The sequence below is a fragment of the Sceloporus undulatus genome, chromosome 1, assembly GCF_019175285.1.
Source record: "Sceloporus undulatus isolate JIND9_A2432 ecotype Alabama chromosome 1, SceUnd_v1.1, whole genome shotgun sequence".
NCBI lineage: Eukaryota > Metazoa > Chordata > Lepidosauria > Squamata > Phrynosomatidae > Sceloporus > Sceloporus undulatus.
The window spans coordinates 267,108,642-267,132,832 of NC_056522.1; the positions used below are offsets into that span (position 1 = coordinate 267,108,642).

The window sequence follows — 24,191 nt, forward strand, 5'->3', positions numbered from 1 at the left end:
AAAGCTATATGACAAATCTGATAAACATTATCTGGGTCAGGTAAAGAGAAATGGTCAAGATATTGTTGAACAGCACCCGTCATCAGCTCTAACCATAACCAATGGTGAGGCATAATGGAAGTTGCAATCCAAAGGCATGGGTCTTTGGAACTCTCTCCCATGGGAGACTAGGCTGGCCCCCTCCCTACTTTCCTTTTACTGGTAGGCAAAACCCTTTTTGTTTCAGCAGGCTTTTAATATGCAACTGTACCAGGAAAGCTTTTTTTATTGTGTGTGTGTTTTATTTCATTTATTTATTTCATGCCATGGGTGCCACTCAGGGAGAAAGGCAGCCTAAAAATAATTTTTTTAAAAAAAAGCATCCGTAGGGACCCATGTTTCCCATCCCTCATGTACTGCTGCTTATTTATATGCTGCCTTTCTCCCATAATGACTAGCAGTTATTGTGTCTCAACCAGGTTCTATGCAGGAACAGTTCAGGATGTTCCTTTCTTGAAGACTGTCCCAGAATAAGATATTATGGCAGTTGAGGAAGGGAGGATCAGTAATGGAGGAACAGGTAAGGTGAGCTTAGAAGCTGTTTCTGAAAGGCTTTGTTACATAAGCATAGGGAGCAGCATGACAAAAAGACTTGTGCCACAGAATAAAAAGTAAAAGGGTAGGTAAAAGGTAGAGATACAGAAGAGAAGATAGAATTAACAGGAGGGAAATATAAAAGTTTAGACAATAAGGACTAGAAGTCGGAAGGTGATCCAGTATTGATGGAAAAATGGAAGCAGCTTGCCTCTCTCTCCCTTCTTACTTAAATGTCTATCATTCTACATTATATATCACAACAGCTTTCAATTCTGCCTTGTCTCACAGTCTGATGTGTCTTTCCTTAGGTCCAAGTCGTCGCTTTAAGAGGGTAGTAGAAACCATTCAGGCACAATTGTTAAGCACACATGACCAGCCTTCAGTGCAGCAGTTATCAGGTAAGTAGCTTCCACGGCTGCTTTGCTTCAGGCAAGGACGTGAATTGGAAGCAACTCTCAGCATAGCCCCACACATTACGCCTCAAAACTAGTTCCATTCTGAACAAACAGTAAGACTCCTCTGCACGTCCCTCCCCTACCATTTGCTCCACTCCCACCTGCCTTGCACTAATCCCCATTCCCAAAATGCATTTCTCCCCATCCCCACCTGGCCTGCCCCTGCCCTGCCCTGCTCCAAGAGCCATCTGTCCCTCTGTCACAGGAAGTGCCATCAGTAGTTCATGTAATTACAACATCTACTCAATACATAGACATGCTTTAAAACAAACCTGATGAAAAGCCCTCAAGAATTTGTTTTTAAAAGACAAACAATGGCTTAATTTAGCCCTGGGTAGATGGGACATCTATTAGCAGTTAGAGGTAGATGGAAATCTAGGCTAGGACTGATTTTGGGAGATAACTAATTCTGAAGAATCTGTGTGCCATTGGATCTCTGTAGAGAATGTATAATGGTTGAACAATAAACAGCTTGCCTACACTCCATAATTTTTGCTATGCTCCACAAACAAAATACTTTGATATTAGTCCCTTACATCAGTGGAATGAAACATTTCCTAAACTCTCTTACTGTCAAACTCTTGTTATAGTAATTCACTTCTATCCTCCCTAACTTTCTCCAAGCCTTGCAGCTCCTTGTGAAAGTCAAAGTTTGCTGCTTTCAAGAAAAAGATACACAAACTCTTGAAAGTGTATGAGAAAAAATAAATAGAAAAAAAATGTAAAGATATAAATGTAAATAGACCCAAAGTTTAGTTTTGCTATCTGCCTAGAATAAGAATATCTTATTAAAAATATTTATGTTCTCTTTTGCAAGATCTCTGAAAGACTGTTTGCCCTTGGTTTTAGAACAGTTAGATTTCAGTCTATCCTTTAAAAGTCATCGTTGTAATGACAGGCTTGTGAGAAAATGTAATGTACAACAAAGGGAGAAAGAGCAGTTTTTGAAAGCCGAAGGACAGGGAAACATTTGCTATGTGCCTGAAAGGGAGCAAGACAGTCTAATTTGGACTGCTTGTTTGGCCTCTAAAGTTGATCACCTAGACTACTGTCAGATTTTGTAGCTCTGGATACCTGGTTAGACTAGGCAGGAAGGGAGGAGTAAAGGATATCTACTGAATAAAAAATATGGAGAATCAGAGTAGATTCCAAAGACTGAGCACTGCAGATAATTGCTTATATATACATGGTGCAGTGACTGCAGCCAAATAGGAAATCAGTTGCCTGCTTCAGTTGTCCACAGCAAGATGCTGCCTGATCATACCTGTGTTACCCCCATATTTTTCCTGCTGTTTAAGATATCTTAAATTCCTAGCTAATGACTACAAAGAAGCTTCCGAGAGAATAAGTGTGATAATAAGCAACTGCCATGGAGTGTGAATTTAGACTAAAACAAACTTTTGACTAGATGGAATGCTTGATAAAAAAAACATTTATTTTGTATGTAGCTGTAGCTTTAAAAATATAGAGAGAAGTCCAGGCTGTGATTGAAGAGACAACTTGGAAGCAAAAAAAGCACCAAAGAGATGTGATCCAAGGGGTGCAGTTTACCAGCTGTTTTGAAATGAGGCAAAAGTAATAGCAGGTTGATACCAAGATCAATCCCAGTTGAGTTTTGACTGGCATGACAAGGAATGCTATTACCATTCTAACACAAAATCCACCTTCTTGTTCCTTGCACCTTTGGAGATAAGAACCCATTCAGTTAGCATAATGTCTTTCAGCCTGAATAACTCAGACTCAAGTTATATATATTCTATGAGGAACAGTTGCTTACTTTAAAAGCAGCCTCAATTGAAATCAATGTTCATTTAATCTGTAATTTACAGATTAAAATGGAAAGTGTTCTGACCTCTAGAGGGGTTCAGACAGCTTGCCTGCTAACAAGTAGTGTCCCCCATCTTTCAAGTCAGATGCCATTACAGGTGAGTGACTGGCACCCTCTTTATGAACAAAGTCAATGCACTGTGAGATAAAAGTATAACACAATGTATTACAACAGAGGTGCTTTATGGCTGGGCAACCCATCTGTGAACGTGTCTCCAATTCAGCCTCCAGCGAACACTTGAGACATTGTGGAGGTGATGCTTGCTCTCTCTCCTGACCCTGCTTGGTCTGCTGAGCTATGGGCCAGCCCATTAAAATGGCTTACCTGGGTTTCAGAACAGAATTGTTTTCTGTCGTCTCTTATTCTTTGCAAGCTCACACCAATATTGATAGACATGTAGTCTTTCTTTCTCTTTCTGTGTGTGTGTGTGTGTGTGTACAGTACATACGTACGCGTATCTCATATTGATGGTGTATTCCTGTGTCACATGTGCTCATCTCAGTTAGTGTCTTTCATTCTCATCCTCATTTCTGCTTCTTGGGACTCACTCTGCTTATTACTTTTTCTATAAAGCAAACTAGAACACACCCATATACACAGGTAAATGAAGTCCTAGAAGTTAAATGTCTTATGGGAATGTCATTCGGCACCAAGGCACTTCAACACTGCTCTCCCTGTAGTACAGTGAATACATACTTTGAAGTGATCACTTCTCAGATAATCTTAGACACATACATTCCTTTATAGTCACTCATGATCTCCAAAGTAGAAACAGAGAATTCTGCCTTCATTGATATTTACTGTGCTTCAAAATCCTCCAGTCCATACATAACTTTTCTTTGGATTAAAGGTAGAAGAAGTGGCTACAGTTTTGTCTACAGTACTTCTCTGTTCAATACATTCTTTTGAGGTGTAGATCCACTGCAAGAATCCATATCAATTAGCAAAAAGTGATGTTTGCATTAATGAACAATTTTCCACCCACCCACCCACCCAACAATGTCAGTTCTGTTGTCATAATGGATTGATTCCTCTCCTCAAGTTGGCTCCTCCTCTGGGAAGGAATTAGCTGTCTGCGTGTCTCTTTCAGTAAGTGGCAACATCAAATAAACTATCATTACATCCTAGCAGTGAGTTTCCTGCTTCTCCTGCCCTGTTTTATGTTTGTGGCACTTTTCAAACTTTTCAGCCATAGTTTCAAGTTCCAGCTTTTAACAATAGGGTTGACAGGTTGTAGACCAGAGAATCTGATTTTACTTGTAATGGTAAAAATACACTTGGAGATTTCGCAGATACCATACTTCCTGCTTATTTCCTCCTTCCATCCCCACAAATCCTTCTTGTTCCTCCATTTTCTACCTGCTGTGGGGCTGTATTAAAGTCACTTTTATTAGAGCAGGTAGGTGAGAAGGACTAATAAAACAATTATGGAAGAAATGGACATCAAGCTCAACAGATAGGCAACTTCCTGTTGTACTGTTAATGTTAAGGAGTAGTTACTATCTGGGTTGCTACCTGCTAAGCTTTCTTCATGATTAGTTGAATCTGTAAGTCTGGCACTGACATATGTTCATTCATATGGTTCGTGCATGTTATGTACTGAGGGAAACATAAATTGTTACTCTTTTGACTGGCTATTTTAAATGTTCTGTAAAATAACAATGAAGCCTATATAACCAGGAATAATTACTCATATGTAAATCTCCTTGATCTGCTCAATGAATACAAGTATTGTTATTTCTCATATATGGAATATAGTAATTCATAGCAGGATTGCAGTTTCCAGTATCCGTATTTGGAAATTCATTTCCTGATTTAGTAAATATAAAAAATGTCTAAGCAAAGACTGTGGATATCACCTTCTGCCTGAACTGTTTCTGGTGAAGGTGGAAAATGTACTAATTTGATGTAGGGCTAGGGATATCCAGATTAAAAAACAATAGATAATTTGAAATTACCTTGAATCTCAGCAGCCTATAAAAGGTGATACTGTGCTCTCTGCTTAATGCTGATAGTGATGTTGTACTTAGTAGATATTAGGAACTCCGAAACAACAACAACAACAACAAACACTTGAAGTTATCTTTGCAAGGAAATTTTTTTAAAAACAGTATGTTAAGAAATCAGGACCAGAATTCAGGAGAGTTTTGATCTGTGCTCAGAAGGCAAAGCTCAATGATGACAATATTTTACAGCTATGGAAACTGGTTTCCACTCCTTTCCTAGATCCACTTTATGGAATCATCATTAATGATGATATCCATAAATCACACACAGATTGTTCCAATTTCTTGGCTCGGTGCTACACATTCAGCAAGCATGCCAGAAGTTTAAAAGCTCATTATAGTAGGCACAGTAGAAACACTAGCTTTAGAGAAATCACTGTGCACAAAGAGAGGCAAACACACATGAAATTCCCAAAGTATCTCTTTTTATTTTGTTTTTTTTAGTGAAACAAGCAGGTCATTTAGTCATTTTTTTATAGAAAGCAACCTCTTTCCTTTCTGTGACTGAAAATTTAAGTTCATGTGAAAGAAAATAGGAGTTGATCAGTAATATCTGGCAAGAAGTTAGTATTAGTGAAGCAGAAGCCTCCTGATCCCCCCTTTGATGCAACTCCTGAAATTTATTTATTTATTAAATATCCCACCTTTCTCACAGCATGGAACCCAACACAATATAAAATGAATGCATGTATGAATGAAATGAATAAAGATTCAGTCTGCCAATAGTGAAATAAGTACATCTCTTGTAACTCAGCTCTATGGTGGGATGGGGCATTATTGTGGAGAAAATCAGAGCTTTCAGTTAGGGTGAACTCCTCTGAGTAATTAAAGCAGTGTATGTACACTGATTAATAATGTAGCAAGTGATGAAATGTAAGGCAAAGCTCAACGATGACAATATTTTACAGCTATGGAATGGCCCTTGAACATTCCAAATTTGTACATATCTAAATATGTTTTATCAACATTTATCTGCAGTACAATTTCAGTTTGAGTGTGCACATGTAACAGAAGGAAATGGTAGAGTTCTGAGGTGGCAAAATGGACTGTATGACCTCAGACTACAAGTAAGGGATTACATTTTTGAATGATTCTCCAAATTTTACAAAACCTTCTGTGAGAAGCTTAGCATGGCAAGGAAAGAGCTGGACTAGAACCTGTCTCCCTGATGTTCTTTTTCCAATTCTGGGAATTTTCATATACTGAAGCAGTCAAAAGTTGTACCTGAAATTCAAAATGATGCAGTTCATTCTACTGCTTTATTTTGCTGCATGTGCATACCAGTCCTGACTTGAGGCTGAATTATTGGATAACCGATTCTTGGAAATTTCCATCAGTGAATTGCATCTGTATACAAGTTGCACTATGCATGATTGGAAATTATTCCAGACATTAGCATCTGCTGGATAAGATGAGACCTGCTAAATTAAACCAGTGATCTATCTCATCCACTAACCTGTCTCTCATAGTTCCCAGATGTTTCTTGGGTAGACTACAAGAAGTAGAGAAAACCAAAACTCTCTTGCACCCTTACCTCCTGGAGATGGGGTATTTAGCCATTGACAGCTTTGTCTGTTGTGAATTTGTATACAATACAAAAGGAAAATATCCTTTTATAGAATCTGCATCTCAAATAATGAGATCTAGTCATTCTTTTTTAAGTTCTTGACTTGGCAAGATAGATACAAATATGCCTGTAGATATGCCTGTCCTTTCTTAGTTAAATTCTCAACACAGTACTTACCCCTTCTTCACACTCAGGTAAACTTTGCGCCTGCTTCCTGAAGTCCTGCCTCTTTTTTCCAAGATCCTTTCCTCCAAGTTTGTTTATATGCTTACCTTTCCTATTGCTTTGCTCCTCTCCCCTAACATTTAAACAAGCTAGTCCTTTTTCAGAAAATTGCTATATCCCACCATCTTTGCTAGAATGCTTCTAATTCACAAAGCAGGGGGTCCTGAAGTGTATCTAATTCTTAAATAAATCGCAAGTTTAGAAACTGCAGAAGTCAATACATTTGATTTAAACATGGAATTTTATTCATGTATTTGGTCAATTTCTATACCGCTTGCCATGTTTAAAATTATATTTTTATTCTAATGTGGTCTGTGGTCCAAGCAGGGGAGGCACCTCACTACAAAATGACATAGTGCTGTATTTCTCTACAATTGGCCAGTCCATTACTGGCATTGCTACTTTGAAATATTTGCACAAAGCAGTCACTTTTGACTGTCCTGGGCTTTTTATTGATGAATTGTGCTATTTTCTGGAATGCAGACATTTCTACAGTTCAGAGAAATGCATATATTGTTATTATGATTACAATTGTTATATTCTGTGCAGGTGACCCACAATCATTTACATTAGAGGAATAATAGAAATTCCACTGATTATATTATCAATTTTTATTATAAATAATGTGATTCAATGTGATTACATTGTCATTAATTATTCAATGTGATTATATTCTTGAAAGGAGTGCATGTTGCTCTGGGCTGATGGGTATAGAGAAAGAGGCCCCAGATGTTAGACTCCAGCTCCTATCATCTGACACTATTGCCTTTGTTGGCTAATGAGAGTCACAGTCCATCTGTTCCCCACCCCAAATTGGAAGATAACTAAGAATGCTGGGAATAACCTATGTTAACAATTCATTTTGAAATTTTATCCTTGATCCCCACAAATTCTGCAGTTTGAGGAATCATGAAGAATGAAAATTTATGATACTCTGTCTTTCCCAGCATTGAAGGATTGTGATGAAAATTCTATAAGGCCAATTCTAATGGGTTAAATTTTTCCATCTCTGAAAAATTCTGACCAAGAGTCTATGCATTTTCCATTAATACTCCACAATTGCTCAGAAAGATTTGGCCCATACCAAATTCAGATATGATTTCACGTCTGTACTTTTTACCTTTGGATTCCTTTATTTTGTACCTCATAGAAAGGAAACACATCTGGTGAGAGGGAGCTGCAGTAGGTGGAGAAAGAGTGAAGCAATGCCTCTGCCCTGCCCCACATTTCTTCAGTCTATGTCTCCTCCTATCCCAATGGTTTTTCTCCTTAAAAAACAAAAGGAATTGTAGTCTGTTACAAGCATTTGTGTGTCATATGTAGTTTGGCCCAGAGATACTAATAATCTGACATACTACCAGAAATTCTTAAAGAACTAAATTGTAACTTTTAAAATAAGCTGCTTTGACTTCTTTTGCAAACCATATCTGTTCGCGTTTTCCTTTGTGTGAGTAAATGAAATGGAATGTAGCTCTTTGATCTTATGTTGGAATGACAGGTTACCAGGATTAAGTTTCAGAAGAATGGATTGTGTTAATCTGTACTAGCAAGACTTGAAAGTCTGCTAATTGGAGAATTAACTATAATGGAAGCAGAACCTCTGCTGAATGGGACTTAGATTTCTAAATAAAAATATTTCAGGGTGTTGCCTATAGCAATGATCCTTCCAAGGATTTTTTATGGATAATAGGTCATTTTTTTAAATTGAAGCCACCATATTAATTTTGGTTTAGGGTCATTAAAATGTCTCGGCAGTATTGAAAGCCACAATGGAAAAAAAATAATTTGACTATGGAAAGAAAAACCTTGGAGTAGTCACCAAAACAACATGTTTTGTTTCTGTGGATCAAATCACAGTGTACAAGCCCCAGACTACAATGTGCATTTCCAATCAAAGTATATTTCTTCTCCCAACAAGGATAAGTATCACAGCCATCTTGCTGTAGTTGTGCTACCATCAAAGAACCCATCAGAACATGCCTCTACTTTCTGGGTCACCATCTAATAATTGGAATTCAAAGACAGCTGTGTTAGTCTGGAAAATCAGTATGCAAAGGGATCTTGTAGCACCTTTGAAACTAGCTGGGGGAAAAAGAAGCTGGTAGCATGAGCCTTTGTGGACTTGAATCTACAGAAGCTCATGATACCAACTTCTTTCTTTCAGTTAGTCTCAAAGGTGCTACAGCATCTAATAATTAGATGCTGAACCTGCCATAACTGCAGGCCAATTGCTTTTCCTCCACTTCCATTCCAAGTGTCCCTCAGTCAAGCTCTCTTTTCTTTCTGAGACTCCAGTGGGAGTAATGGTTGTGGGTTATTATCAGAGTTGTAGCAGTAGTTTCACAAAACTGAGGCCAGTATTAGATTAATTCTAGTAATGGGAAATATTTTGTGAGGTCCTGAAGGATTTTTTTCTGTAATGCGCTCTATATGGGGCTACCCTTGTGCTTGATTCGGAAACTACACTTAGTGCAGAACATGGGAGCCAGAGTAGTGTCAGGAACATCAAGGAGGGACCATATTACTCCGGTATTAAAGTCCCTCCACTGGCTGCCTATTAGTTTCCAGGCCCAGTACAAGGTGTTGGTTATCACCTTTAAAGCCCTAAATGGCTTGGGTCCAAACTAACTCAGGGACCACCTCCTCCCATATAATCCTCCCTGCACACTCTGGTCCTCTGTGAGGAATTTGCTGCAGCCTCAAAGATCTAGGCTTTCGGCTACCTCCCAGAGGGCTTTTTCTGTTGTCGCCCCAGACTATGGAACGACCTGCCAGACGAGATCCATCAATTGACATCTTTAGACAGCTTTAAAAAGGCTGTCAAGACGGATCTCTTCCGGCAGGCCTTTCCGGAATAGATAACCCCGGCCTCAGGAGCCCTGTTCTAATGAGAGTCCCCAAGGTCCTCCCTGGAAATGCTACCATAGTTTACTGTTTTATTTGTTTTGTTTTGTTTTGTTCTGTTTTGTTTTTGTCTTGTAATAATGTGTATGTGTTAATGTTGTTTAATTTGTTGGTTTTAATTATAATTGATTTAATAATTTTTTAAGGGAGGGAATTTTGATGTACAATGTATTGTATTTTATTGCTGTTAGCCGCCCCGATTGACCTCAAGGGGTGAGATATAAATAAATAAATTATTATTATTATTATTATTATTATTATTATTATTATTATTATTATTATTAATTGTTTTGTGTCTAGTCCTACACTGCATTAGCAGAGTTCCTTCTTCGTGCCATTGTTCTGTGGTGCACATAGATCTCAATATCTGCTCTAGAGAGTCCCCCAACCTTTCACAGCAGATTTTGAGGCCACATGGAGGGTAGTGAAGTAGGGGAAATTGCCATCTCCTTAACCTGATAATGGAAGCAGCTCTCCAGAAGAATTTAATTGGTTTCTGACCTATCTATTTCTTTCCCATTTGTTAATCTTATTGAACTTTTCAGAAAGATGGAAAATGTTCCCTTTATGAACAAAATGTTTTCAATAATAAAATAGATAAGACCTAAAATATCAGAGATTTATAATCCCAGAATTTGGGGTATAGCTTTGTACCATGAGTACATGTGGAACTTTTAATCATTTACTACTAAGGGCATCATTCTAGATTCTTGCATCTGAACTAGTCCTACTCAGGAATATCTAGGTATTACTATAGTTGCAAAATATTTCATTTATATTTTATCTTTTACAATGAATATCGATTGTATTTTAAGAATATATGCATGTCTGAGATGTGTCTGTGGTCAGTGAGTGCTGACAATCATATTTAGGTGATATTCAGCATTCAGCTGTGTACTTCTGAATTGTTCAACAGTCAACAAATAGTTTGAGACAGATAATGTGACGTTATGGGAATGCTACCAGTGTCAAAACTTGGGACATTAACTGCAATTCGAATATTACTCATATGATACAAAAATGGTGAAGAGAAATGTGGTAGTGAAAATGCTTGCTCTGTGCTAAACAACTTATTTCAAATGATATTTTATAGCAGCCACAGAAAAAAGCTTCATGTGTGGAAATGCCAAACCCATATGTGCTTTCTCCTCCAGGAGATAATTTGGCTGCATTGCTACCTTATAGACAGAGCTGTGGAAACCACTTTTTATATATTTTTTCCTCCCTCCCTCCTCTTTCCATTCTTGTGATCTAGACACCACTAACTGTATGGAGTTGATGACTGGGAGACTTTCCAAATGTGGTAAGAACTTCACTTCCACCTTCTCTTCTCCCCAGACCTCACTGAACAACATGACAATCCTATTGCCCTTTCCTCTGTCGACACCTTTCATCTTCTAAGCACTCTTTTATAACTTGTCACTTTACTTTTTGCTTGTCTATTGAACACACACCTTTCCAAGTTTTTCCTTCACCATACATATGTGCACAAACTTGCTATGTTTCTGGCTACACTGCACATGTGTACGTGGTTCCACAGTCTTGCAAGCTCCTGTTCTCATACTGACACTCCCACCCCCTAGTGTCTGGTGATGTATATCTGCTTTTAAGTCTTTACTCTGACTTCACATTCAAATCACCGTTTCTCTGCTCTGCAGCCCTGTACCACTTTCCTTGCTGCTGTGCTACTGCTTGGCTTTCCACATCTCATGCTGAAAAGAAGACAACAAGGTTCGGCCTTAATTCCCCCAGTTTTGTTCCAGTGCATCTAGGGAAGTTTGTTTCTTGCTTCCACTACAAACAAGAGAAAGTTGCATCCTTAGCTGCTATAAAGTTTAGGTTTGACCCAAATCACTGCATAGTGTGATTCTAATGGGAGCAGACTTTGAGAATGATGGAAAACATAAAGTTTTCAATTGCACATCTCATTACATTAAACAGGCTAATCCCTGTTTCTATATGTCCAAAACTTCTCCTTTCTCTAGCAGGCTCTTTCCCAAAGCAGAATACAAAAGAATTCAGAAGTGGGACTGATCTTTTAGGAAGAGGTGCCCAGCAATACGTTCAGATAAAAAAAAATATTTTTTTTAGTGTCCAACAATTTTACCACTTCACAATAACTGAACTGTAAAATTGTTAATGGCCTTGCACAGTTGCTAACTATGGCTCAGTTGAAAAGTCATATTTGTGATGTCACTGAAGCTGTTTTGGAACCTATGTCAGATCCCTACAGAGGTAAGGAAGAGTAGAACATGACCTGTGTAGACAACTCCTTCTCTTTAAAATCACATAAGACTATACTAGAATATACTATAAAATCACATAAGACTATACTAGAATATAGTATATTCCCTAAAGGGGAAATTTTCCACTCACTTTTCTGAGGGAGATTACTTTGATTTGTTATCTTACCTACCAGGCTGCATTATCCTCATTTTGGGTGATCTAAATTGTAGCAAGATCTTTAGCCTGTTCATAAAAACATCAAACAGCAAATCTTTCTTCCCCTTTAAGCTCTAGTTACAAGTAGCAAGACTATGCAGAAATCCTAAAGCATAGCCATTTTTACACATTAATTAAACATTGCAGAAAATAAGCCATTTGCTGCTCTGTCTGCAGTCTTAGGTCTTGAAACTTGGCTATGTCAGCATCATTAGTATTAGTAGAGGAAATTTGTGTCACTAATAGACAAAATGATAATAGTGAGGAGGGAATCTAAGTGCTTGTGTCATAGCATCCCAATATAGCTACAGAACTGCTGCACCCTGCTTTTAAAAGGACTTGTTTCTTGATGAACATATATGATTTCTCAGCCCTGGTGCTGGGTCACACAGAAATGTAAAGTGACTTTCCCAAGGCAACTCAGAGAACAGTTTTTTGTCCATAAAGAAGCCACATAGATTCTTTCAGAGAACTAGGTCACAACAGTCTTCTCTTTAACAAAGGGGAACAATTCTAAGATCTGGAACTTAAAGAAATCACCACTGAGCTTCTGCATTGTCTGCAGTTGTGCAGTACTTAAGCCCTTACTAATTCAAGCTGATCAGACAGAACAAGGGCAAGGGCACAGGACTCCCTGTTCATCTGAAAAAGGCTTTCTGGTTTATTCACTCATCATAACAGAATGTGCATTCCTGCACAGCATTGCTCAACTGATGCTAGGGCTTCCTTGGTCCTTTTCCTGTTTCTTTTAAGGAAGAAATATAATAGGCAAGGCTTTTGACACCACTTTCCTCCATGCCAGCAAAAGGCCCACCTGCTAAGTTTCTACACATCACTTTCAGGTTGTTATAGGAATCACAAGAATAAGGGCAGTGGATTGTGCATAGTAATAACCATTCCCCATTCCACCAGAAAACTGCAGTGCCATGGCAGGGACTATTGCAACTGCTTGTCACACTGGCAGGAGGGGACTGGATACAACATCCTTCAGTTCCCCACTCACCAGCATCAACAACTCCTTCAGTTGATGCAACAGCCTGGTTTTATTTTGAGGGAGGTTTGCAGTTGTGGGAATGGTGCCACAACCATAAATTAAATTTATGAGGCCATAAGTCTATCTTACAACATCATAAATAATGGATGCCAGACCAAATCTTAGGGTAGACCTATTGGCAGAGAAGACACCTACATTTATTTTGCCAACATTAAATGCTGAACAATGCAGCTTTCTCTAACAAAAAAGGGAAGGTTTTTGTTTTAATAACACACACAATTTAGGAGGTTTCAGCATAAAAGCTAGGATTTTCTGCTTGTTAGTCTCACACACCCATGCATAAAGTGCATATCTGAACCATATAGGTAGTCTCAACTAGAGCAGCCCATTGAATCAACTGTCAAATGGTGAGTCAACACTTCTGTAAATCCCATTGATTTAATGAGTCTACACTAGTTGAGGGACTAACATTAGGATTTATTCCAGAGTATAGGAGCAAAGCAAGCAGGGGGGGGGGGCATGTGGGTTCCTGAAAATATAAATTCCCAAGGCATATAGGAAAATGTTTGGTCTGAGCAGAAAAGACTTGCCACTCTCCCATCACCAGCATCCTCCACATTGTAGGGTGCAAAAAACTGAATCTCCATAATATTATCCTGTTGTTTGTGAAGTCTGAAGCAAGATAAAACAAAAGAAAGCATTTTTCACTTGCTTCCCTTCAGCTTTGGGAAGGCTGAATGACATGTGCCATCCAACTCTTCTGCTCATCCAAGGATCTCTTAAGGTTGTAAAATAAAGAATTATCCTCATATCCCACGCACACTGATGAAAGAATCCCACTTGGGGAGAAGTTGCCTTTGAGGGTGCTTGTGGCATCCCTCCTCTCATCCCTCAGCACTATGCCCTTTCTAGACCCTTTGCAGTCCTTCTGCCCCAACTAGGAACCTCATGGTTTGCACAGAGTGGCTGTCCTGGTGCTAAAAGGAGACCTTCCTTGGGGCTCTTTCAGCAGTCCATAGCAGAGCTGAGAAACACATTCAGGTAGACTGAAATAGCCAGGTGAGGAAGCATTCATAGGTCTAGTATAAAAGGAAACAAATTATTTCCCACTACATATGTTTCCTCAATATTTTAAACTGCATACCCCTCTCCCACATATACTGGACTGTATAAGCTTAAAAACAAATATAAGCCAGATACCATTTTGCATCATCTAACTTCTCTGAAGGCAGAGAATACAAGGATCAGCCTGTAAAATCAGATGCAAGGACCATCTATTCTGTTTCTTAGAGGAAGCCATTTGACAGCTCTGGAACCCAACCAGCATGACATGATATTGGTGGCTTTCTCCTGTTGTTTGTCCCCAGTAGTTAGTACGCACTAGTAAGAGTGATTATGCATCTAAACACAGAGACTGTGTGTAGCTGTCATGGCTAATAGCTATTTGAGGGGCCAGTATTTCAAGAGCTTGTTTAATCCTTCTAAAAACCATATCAACTAGTGATCATTACTACATCTTGTAGCATAAAATTTCTTAAGCTGATTGTGCACTGTCTGAAAGAGGACTTTCTTTAGTAGGTCTTATTTCCTCTTCATCTTCTTTTACTAAACTTAAATTCCCCTAACATTTTAGCTTTAGCATTTTCCAATTAGGATGTTTCCTATCAATTTCTTCATGAACTGACACACATGTAACTATCTTAACCATCACATTTATATCCATGGATTTGCTTTCATACCTAATATGCTTGCAACAGCCATAATTTCTGTTATCAAAGAATCCTAATCTTGCATTAATGCTTTTCTTGCTCCTTACTTTTTGCCTCCTTGTGTTATCTGGATGTCCTTAAATATTTCTGTTCAGGAGAAGTGTTCTGGATAGTGTACTGGTCACAAACTAGCAATACAACTAAATTATTCACTTCTGGACATATACCAGTGCTCCATTGATGTTTCTGTAAGCTATATTAGAGTTAGTTATACACTTCGATAGCATTGTTTAGAGCCAGCATGGTGTAGTGGTTTGAGCAATGGATTGTGGTTCTGGAGACCATGGTTTGAATCACCATTCAGCCATGGAAACCCACTGGGTGACCTTGGAGAAGTCACAGTATCTCAGCCTCAGAGGAAGGTAAAGGCATACCCCTCCCCCCCTTGAATAAATCTTGCCAAGAAAAACTCTGTGACAAAGTCATCTCAAGGTTGCCATACGTTGGAAACTTGAAGGCACACAACAACAATAGCATTGTTTGCATTAAGCAAGTTATTAAATATTCTAGTATAGTCTTATGACCCCCATCATAGCTGTATTCTTTGTTGGAAAGAATGACACTATGGACATGACAGAAGAACAGCCATTACTCCAATTATTTTGTAGGCCAAAACCTAGTACAGTAGTAGTTGACATGACAGTTATCTGTCTTCACATAATGCAAGGCTCTGCATGATAACTTTCACAATATCTTCCCTTTATTTAAGCCTATGAACCAATACCTCAAAGGAAAAAAAGACATGTGGGAGCCTTAGATTTTATGATTTCTTAAAAGTGACCCTGAACAATATTGCCTGTTGGTTTGACATTTCATTTTGCTTGTATTCAGGTGCTGTAGTAAACACAAATGAAAGACATATAAACCGCCTACAAGCCTTCAGCTTTCTAGGAATGCTTTCATGGTTTCTACCAGTGATTAAAATTTCAGCAGAACATTTTGACTGAAAGCAATGTAGTAATAATGACAAGGCTCAACCTTTATTATTAAAAAAGAGGGGAACACATATTGAGAGTTTTTAAAAAAAAATGCAGAGAGGAAATGGTCATCCTGCATTAAAGTTAAAATATTATATTTTAAAATCTCAACCAGAACTAGTGAGATAATGCATACTTGTATATAAATAGCATTAATGTCTTTAGTTCATGCTTGCCTTCTGCATTTTTCTAAGAAAACAACTCAGTGCATATTCTCCTCCCTCATTCTCCCTGCTGCTTATTCTGCAATTCACTTTCCAGCTGAACTTGCTGAATACACTGCTCAGCTGCATAAACTGAAAACACTTACATATACCTTTGCCCTCAGCATCACCTGTAGCTTTTTCTCTACTTTATTTTACCTTTTTTTGTTGTTTCCTAATTGTATTTGAGATATGAAGATTTGGGGTCCAAAGCCACGTGGCAACCCATATTAACCATTACCGAACATTTAAGGGTGACTTTTGCATTAGTTTTCCTTCTTAAGGATTGTTTTCATACATCAGGCCTACATCTCTGTAATGCTGTTTTTTGTGGGATGAGAATCTCTTACAATATCAATGTTCCTACCTGATTACTACTAAGGCAGAGGAACATGTGGAAGAAAAGTAGCATTTGTAGCATGAAAGAGCCTGCTAACCAATGTTAATCTTATATTCACATTAGGAACAGGATTGAAGGGCAGTTCTTTTTGTGCAAATGTATTATACGTTGGGACAAATAAAATATCAGAGTTGAATGATTGAATCCTGAACACAAAGGGGGGAAGTATGTGGAGGAGGAGAAACTGGGACATTTTAAAGGCAGCTGAAAAAGGTGAGGTGGCAGAGGATTAATCAGAACTGTCTCTGCCAAATCCAGACAGTTGGGGATGGGGAGTATGCTGCATTTCAAACTTTTCTTTTATGCCTTTTGAACCAGTCAACCTAAAGTCCATAGATGTTCATCATCTTTCCCTTACACCACCATAAAGGTGTGTTTCAGCTTTATAATTCTTACAGTTTCTGCAAGTTTAGAAAATGTCTTTCAGTCTCACTCTGCAAATTAGATTGCAATTCTTGTGAATGATACCCATTTGGAGATGGAATTGACATGACCAAAGTATGAAAGAGGTGAAGTACTGTTTAATCAATACTTCAACTGAAGTCTGGGAGGGAAAAATGTTAACAGGAGGCATGAGGACTCCACTAGCGTGGTCTCCACAATGTCAGGGCACCCACAGGAGGAAATGAAAGAAAGATATAGCCTTAAGGATGGGGTAGGCAACTGTGGAAGGGTGGAAGACTGCATTTACTCTGCAGAAGACCACAAAGTACAACACCCCCTACCACTCCTGACTGGTGGGGGGGGTGTTACTTTTATGCCCCTCTGAGAAACAAACAGGTCCAAGCACTGGAAGCAAACCTTGTCTGCTGCTGCTGCTATTAGAAGGATCCAGCCTATCCTCCTGTTTGCAGTGACAAGCTGCCAAGCAGACACATTTGTTGAAGTAGAACAGCAAATGAGTGTTACTCAATGGGCTTCTTAGTCATGCTCAAAATGGAGGGCATTTTGGAATTCCTCCTGGACAGAAGGCTTAAATGTAGGACATGTCCTGGAAAAGAAGGATATCTGGTCACCCTGCCTGGGACCCACAAAAGTGGCCATAGGGGCTGCATGCATCCTGCAGGACAAAACTTTAGTCACAATTGTTTAAGGGGAGTTAGCATAGCCCATTCTTTTGTCACCTGGTAAGATAGGTTATGGCTGGGTAGAGATCAGTCAGGGAAAAGGATCTCTAATGGGAAAGTGTGGATATGATGAAGAGGCAAAGATTCAACAGTCAACTGTTAATCTGGAAGCAGAATGAAGTCCTTTGCCTAACAAAACAAGATTGTTTCCAGTATAAGCTGGATTTTCCGAAACCAAGACTGGAGAAATTTTAATCATTTCAAAGCAGTGCCTTGAATGCATCCTACAGAATCCCAAGGTCTTTAGTTTTCGGAGGCACTAAAGAACTCTTGGGCTAAGGATTCTTACACCCCCCCATTTGCAAGTCTAATTATACCATAGGCTATTGCCATAGCAGTTAGATAACCATATACATTGTGCCCTTCCCTTATGCGGGGGATCCATTCCGGACACCACCACCACCACGTAAGGGAATACTGTGTATTCTCAAGCGCCATTAAAAACAATGGGGCTCATGCCTGCGGTGCACCCACCATTGCCTCTTCTAACACACAGCTTTCAGCATAAGGTGAAAGCTGTGTATGGCACGCCCGCGTATGACGCAGGCACACTGTAAATGGTAGAAGGAGTTATTGAGATGTGGTGTGATGCTGATGCATTTAAGGCCACTGAAATCATTGGGTTCATGTGCTCCTAATTTTGTGACATATTACAAATAGGATTCAGAAGGATCTTGTAGCACCTTTGAGTGAAAGAAGTTGTAGCATAAGCTTTTCTAGACTTGGTGCATCTGAGGAAGTAGATCAGGTCTACGAAAGCTGATGCTACAACTTTCACTTACTTAATCTTAAAGGTGGTAGAGAATCCCTTTGCGTGCTGATTTTCCTGACTAATATGGCTATGTCTCTGAATTTTACAGGCAAGATTGTTGAAATTACTGCAAAGCCTTGTGGATGCAAAACACTAGAGAAATTCTAAGATATAGAAAGTTATATCAGAAGCCAGGGAAGGCTCCATAATTAATGTATAAGTCCAGTATGAACAGAAATAACCAGGCCTCCTCCTGTTTTGCTTCAGTTGGCCTTAAGGAAAAGAAATGTTGATTATGAAAAGGGCAGGAAAGAGTTATACTGAAAGCTAACGTGAAAGGCCACCTCACGAGAGGTAAACACTATCCAAATTATGTTGCAGGTGAAAATGGTTCTGGTGCTGTTCTGTTCAGGTTAGCACTTGGCTGGGGAAATTGTTGACTTCCAGCTAGGTTTCTTATTTACTCTAGCAATAGCAGCTACATTTCTATACCACTTCATAATTAGCTAAGCAGTCTCTAAGTGGTTTACAACATGTAACCTTATTTCCCCCAACAAGCTGGGTACTCATTTTAGCAGCCTTGGAAGGATGCCAGCCTGAGTTGACCCTGGAGCTTCTAGCTAGAATCCAACTCATAATCTTGTGGCTGTGAGTGACTGGCTGCAGCACTGGCATTTAACCACTGTGCCACCGGGGCATCCTCTATATTTACAACTTACAGCCCTCCTGGTGCTGTTGCACTGCATCTCCCATCATCTCTTACTATTTTCCATGCTAGCTAGCGCTACTGGGAGTTGGAGTCCAGTAGCTTCTGGAGGACTACAAGTTGACAACCCCCAACATAGACTATCCATTCATCAATACTGAATATAATTATACTTATATTAATTGATATACAGGTGTTACAAGGGACTAGTTTTCAGTGAGGTGACTATTGGTACTTCATACAGCATTTGTGCATCTACTCTTGTATAAGCATGCCATTTCACCCAACAATTATTGTTGTATATTCATGAGTATATGCCACGTTCCTGGTGATGTCTGTTTAGTCATCTCATAGAATACTTCTAGAACTTTGACTTACTCGTGCCTTCCTGTAACCAAGGGCAGAAATAAGAGCATTAATTATAACTTTACTCAAGGTAGGGTGTAAAATGCAGTAACTTTTCATAGGACATATACTGGAAGAAAATGGCGTCTGCTCAAATGGTGCATTGTTTAGATAAAACCAGTCTTGGAAAACATTTCACTAGCTCTCTTACCTACAGGCATTTTTTTAAAGCCCCTTAGAGAGGGTTGTCTAGTGGCATCTAGTTTTCTTCTAAACAATATCTTGTGTTTCAGTTTGTCCTAAAGGTAAACTTTCCTGACTGGTCAGATTTTCACCATCTACATTCTTCATGAACTTATTAGGGACTTCTAATAACAGGCAAATATACTTACACAATGAGTTGGTTTAATTCTGACAGAATGTGGCCTTGGGTAGCCTCTCAGAAAATTAGGAAGCAAATTGTATTTGTCCTGTTTTCAAAGTTGGTAGATAATACATATTTTAGTCATTTCTTATGCATCTATATTTTAGATGTTTCCTTTGGCTAAACCCTGCACTACAACATGACATCTAAATCTAGTAATCATATAGTATGAGTGTAGAAGGTAGACATTAACAGCACATTGTGTGTCAGTATGTGTGCACATATATGTTGCTACAGTAGTGCCCAGTATCATCTGCCTTCTCCATTTAAGAACTGAATTTAATCATAACCGCTACAGCATGCGATCATAGGGAAATAGCAACTATAGCCAAGTTGTAAATGGAGTCATTGCAGACATGGATGTAGAGTTGTATATTTCCCACAGGTGCTGATGGTTTGCTTGTTTTGGCATTTCCCCTTGCATTCACTCAGAAGCTGACTCTTTTAATGCTAAATAACATAATTAGCTTACAACAAATGATAGGAAAGATTCAGTTACCATTCCTTAAGTCTGGAATAAAGTACTCATGCAGCAAATGAGGTGTGGAGAAGAGCATAATGTATATGTGTGGGTGTGGGTGTGGGTGTGTTATTTTACAGGAACTGAAAATCTGACATTGTCATAGTTTCCACAGGGCTTTCCTCATTCATTTCAGTGAAGTACTTTTGCAAGTTTATTCTTTTGTGCTTACAGATCTCATTTCTGAGTTAGGCTGCTGATGTGCTGCATGTAAATAAAAGCAAATGTCTGACTGTGGACCAAGGTTCCTTTAAGGCAGAAGGTTACCTACTAGATGACACATGCTTAAAAGTAAGGTCCACTCAAATCTTTGACTTCTCAGAGAGTATGCTTAGGATCAGAACACTACATGCCACTATTAGTCCCAGCCAACTGGGTTTCCATAAGCTTTGACTTAACAAATCCCATTCATTCAGTGGTTCTAATTTTAGTCAGGCGTAGCAGTTGGATATAATCAAGAGTGTCTGTCAATTTGACTAACTCAACCTAGGATACCTTCAAAAGAATTTCACATAGGCCTGGTATCTACACTGACTGTACTTTGGCATTCATCACCATGTCAGGCTGTCTGTTGTCACACAGTTGCCTTCCTAGGCAAACATTCCACTCTTGCAAGTTGCTGAACCATAGCAGGTGTCAACAACCAAATTTGGCATTCTTGACCCCAGGGTTTTCATACTGATGGGCAGTGCAGTGCTCCCATCCTGATGCTCTTCCTCTTCTGCTCATTGTCTTCATCCTCCACACACCCCCATGCACGTGGCTCTGGACCGCTCATCACGTTCTTCTTGTTTAAAATCCCATTGTTCATTTGTTTGTTGTTCTCTTCTCTCTCTCTTCTTTCTCTCTTCTCTCTCTTTTCTCTTGCTTTCTTTGTTTTCCTTTTCTTTTTGTCTCCTCTGTTTTGTATACCCAGGCAGCCCATTGAGTAACTTCTTTGACGTAATTAAACAACTTTTTTCAGACGAGAAGAACGGGCAGGTGAGCCATCCCCCCGGCACGCCAACCAAGCATAGCGCAAACAGCAAGCGGAGCGAATCCGATGCTAATGACCATGGGTCTAGAGGAGACACTAAGTACCCTGCTGGCAAAGAGAAGGCAAAGATGGTCTCATCACCCGGCCTACAAGACCAACCTTAAATAAATGCATTTTTAAAATAAAAAAAACAAAGAACAGATTAAGTAACTAAAAAGAAAACTACAAAAAAAAAAAAAAACCCAAACCACAAACCCAAATGAATGAGTATTCTTTAGTAAGCTAGCCTCTAAAATAGATGGATGTATATATATTGCTACAACATTACAAAACTGTCTATAGACAACTTTTGTATGAAGGAATGATTGTATATATATACATATATAGATATAGATAAAAAACACACTTACACACACACACACACACATATATATATATATATATTTATACGATATAATATTTATCTCTGAAACAAACACAAAAGCAACGAGAAAAGAAAAAAAAAGGTAGCACAGATAACAAACCCATTTTGACAAATCTTGGGTTGCTTTTTTTCATCTCCCAGTTCTTTTCTTCCTTCCTTCCCTTCTGACCCTTATCTCCCATTATGTTCTTGTTTCATTTTCTCTGAGTTTCTGACCACCACCACTTGTTTCCACTCTGCTACCAGGAATTATCCCGAAAAGTTAACATGTCAGCCAACAGCTTCACCTTCTGTGCTCTGCGAATGCTTGTTCATGGAAGGCTACTGATGTAAGACTGTCCACGGACTGGTTCTGTTGGGGACTCCCAGCCTCCCCTCTCTCACTGCAGGAAATAGGTCTCCTCCCTTCCACTTGCCCTCAACACACATTTTTCTTTTGGTGCTCTGCGCTGGAGAACTGCTCAGTCACAAATGTCATGGTTGGAGTTACTGGAGTGGCATCGTTGCCCATCCTCACGGGCGAATCCAGACTATGATGGCTGGAGGTGGGGGTATTACGACATATTCAGGCAGTGTTCTCATTCAACATTCAGAAGTCCTTCCCCTCCTGTCTTGAGGAAATTTTGTTCTCAGATTTTTTTTCTTCTCCCATCCCTTTGCTCCGTTCCCCCTCAACTCTTTTTTTCAAATTGTGTTTATGTTTTTATAATCGTAAAACTTCTTCTTTTTTCTCAACCTGCTGGAGGGGCAGGACACAAACTTAGGGAAAACTACAAGATGCAAGTCAATTAAATATGGACACTGAAACATAGGGGAAAGGCAACTTTTGGCAGTGAGAAGGAGGAGGAGGTATGAGAATCCACCTGTTTGAGGACAATCTCTTCTGCTGCCACCACCACCACCGCTGCTGCTGTTGTTCCTCCTTCTGTCTGCAATTCCCTCCCTCCCTCCTTCCCTCAATTCCTTCCTTCCACACTGGGACTTCCTTCCGCCAGCTGACTTCTCTGCTGCATCATGCATTTGGATGCAATTATTGTGTTCTTAGTGCTGCATTAGTATATCAGTATTATTATTATTATTATTATTATTATTATTATTATTATTTGCTGGTTTTATTTATGTATTTATTTATTTATTTATTTATTCATTTGGGTTGTGCGTGCGTGTGTGTTTTTAATGCAAAAGGAGAACATGGAATGAGAGTCATTTTCCCCCCTCCCCTGTGTGCATGGGTGCGTGTACAACTGCTGGTACTTGATTCATCTGAGCAAGATACGGAGGAGATAGCACTATGGGCGAGTTAAACACAAAGCTACTGTAAACTTTTAAAAGTATTGCAAGATATTTTTATAAACATTTTTTTTCCAAAAAGGGTGGGATGGGATGAAACTTTCTCGTGTGTGTTTTAAGTTATTAGGTCTCTTATTATTTATAATGCATATATATAAATATATATATTTAAAAAAATTAAGCTATTAGATATATCTTCTGCTTTCATTACTGTGTAGAGGTGACACTGATTATTATTTATATGGGGGAGAGGAAAAAAGAATGATGACAAGACCACATAATCTGTTCCTGCCACCAATATTTCAACACTTCCCCCCCCCCGTGTCTTTCTCCTTTCTTTTCCTCTCTCCAATGTACCTGAATTTGGCCCACATTCAAAGATTTTTAAAACCATGATCATATGTGTCAGCAACAAATAACAGCAGGAGAAATTCTCCTTTACCGATATGTTCTAAAATGTAGATTTAGTATTAGTGTCCAATTCCCTTATTACCTTCAATTGCTGTTTGTTGGGTTCCTATGAGTGTATGTTATTCTGCAAGACTTTTTAATATTAATATTAGATTCCTCCCTCATACTTTTATTTTCATTCCAGATTGTCCCCCCCCCCCCCCAATTTCTTTCTCTCTTTTTTTGTTCTTTGTTCTTTATGGATTTATTTATATCAGTCTGGCCCTTCTTGCTCTTGATTTTATTGTACATAGGTTTGAAGAAGAAGGGGATTTTTTTTTAAAGACACAAACGTGGGAGGGTGCTTTTTGTTTGTTTGTTTGTTTGTTTTTTCCTGATCTGACAAAAAGTTTCTCTTGTATTGCTGTGTGCATGTCAGACACTGGGAGGGTGATGGCTGGGGACGGAGGGAGGTAAGGATGCCAAAGGTCTGGGGGGCAGTTTTAATTGCATGATATTGCTGTAAATTAGTCTCTTTTGCTTTCGTTGTCTTTTCTGCCTCCACCTTCTCCTTCCCTCTCCCCAGAGCTTCCCTTCCACCACCCTCAGCCTTTCCTCCTCTTTTCTCTTCCCTTGTGTATAGATTTTGATGCTTCTGTTACATTGTACCTCTACAAAAAAGGCTGGGATTTCAATACAGAATTATCCTATTACTACTAATAATAATAATACAGCAAAACCCACATGGTACAAGCAGGAAGGGAATTAACTTACACAAGACATAAGAATAAATGAAAGCAATACCTCTTGTTATCCTTCCTATTTTGTACTTTGAAGACACAAACACAGACGCACACACACTCACACACGCAGACACAAACTGACATTATTT

General features: G+C 39.0%; 1 protein-coding gene across 14 annotated transcripts in view; it reads left to right on the forward strand.

Moving 5' to 3' along the window:
- Positions 1-22,117, forward strand: part of BRSK2 (BR serine/threonine kinase 2) — a 520,033-nt gene extending 497,916 nt beyond the window's left edge. For 7 of the 14 annotated variants that reach the window (XM_042478000.1, XM_042478080.1, XM_042478018.1 and 4 more), the window contains 3 exons: positions 885-974; positions 10,817-10,864; positions 21,184-21,517. In XM_042478000.1, the coding sequence (XP_042333934.1) occupies positions 885-974; positions 10,817-10,864; positions 21,184-21,359 (314 nt within the window). In that variant the 3' untranslated portion in view covers positions 21,360-21,517. Of the gene's footprint in view, positions 1-884; positions 975-2,860; positions 3,256-10,816; positions 10,865-21,135; positions 21,518-21,865 lie in introns of those variants that run through there. The other 7 variants (XM_042478028.1, XM_042478108.1, XM_042478053.1 and 4 more) reach the window with 6 other exon arrangements.
- The last annotated feature ends 2,074 nt before the right edge of the window (positions 22,118-24,191 follow it).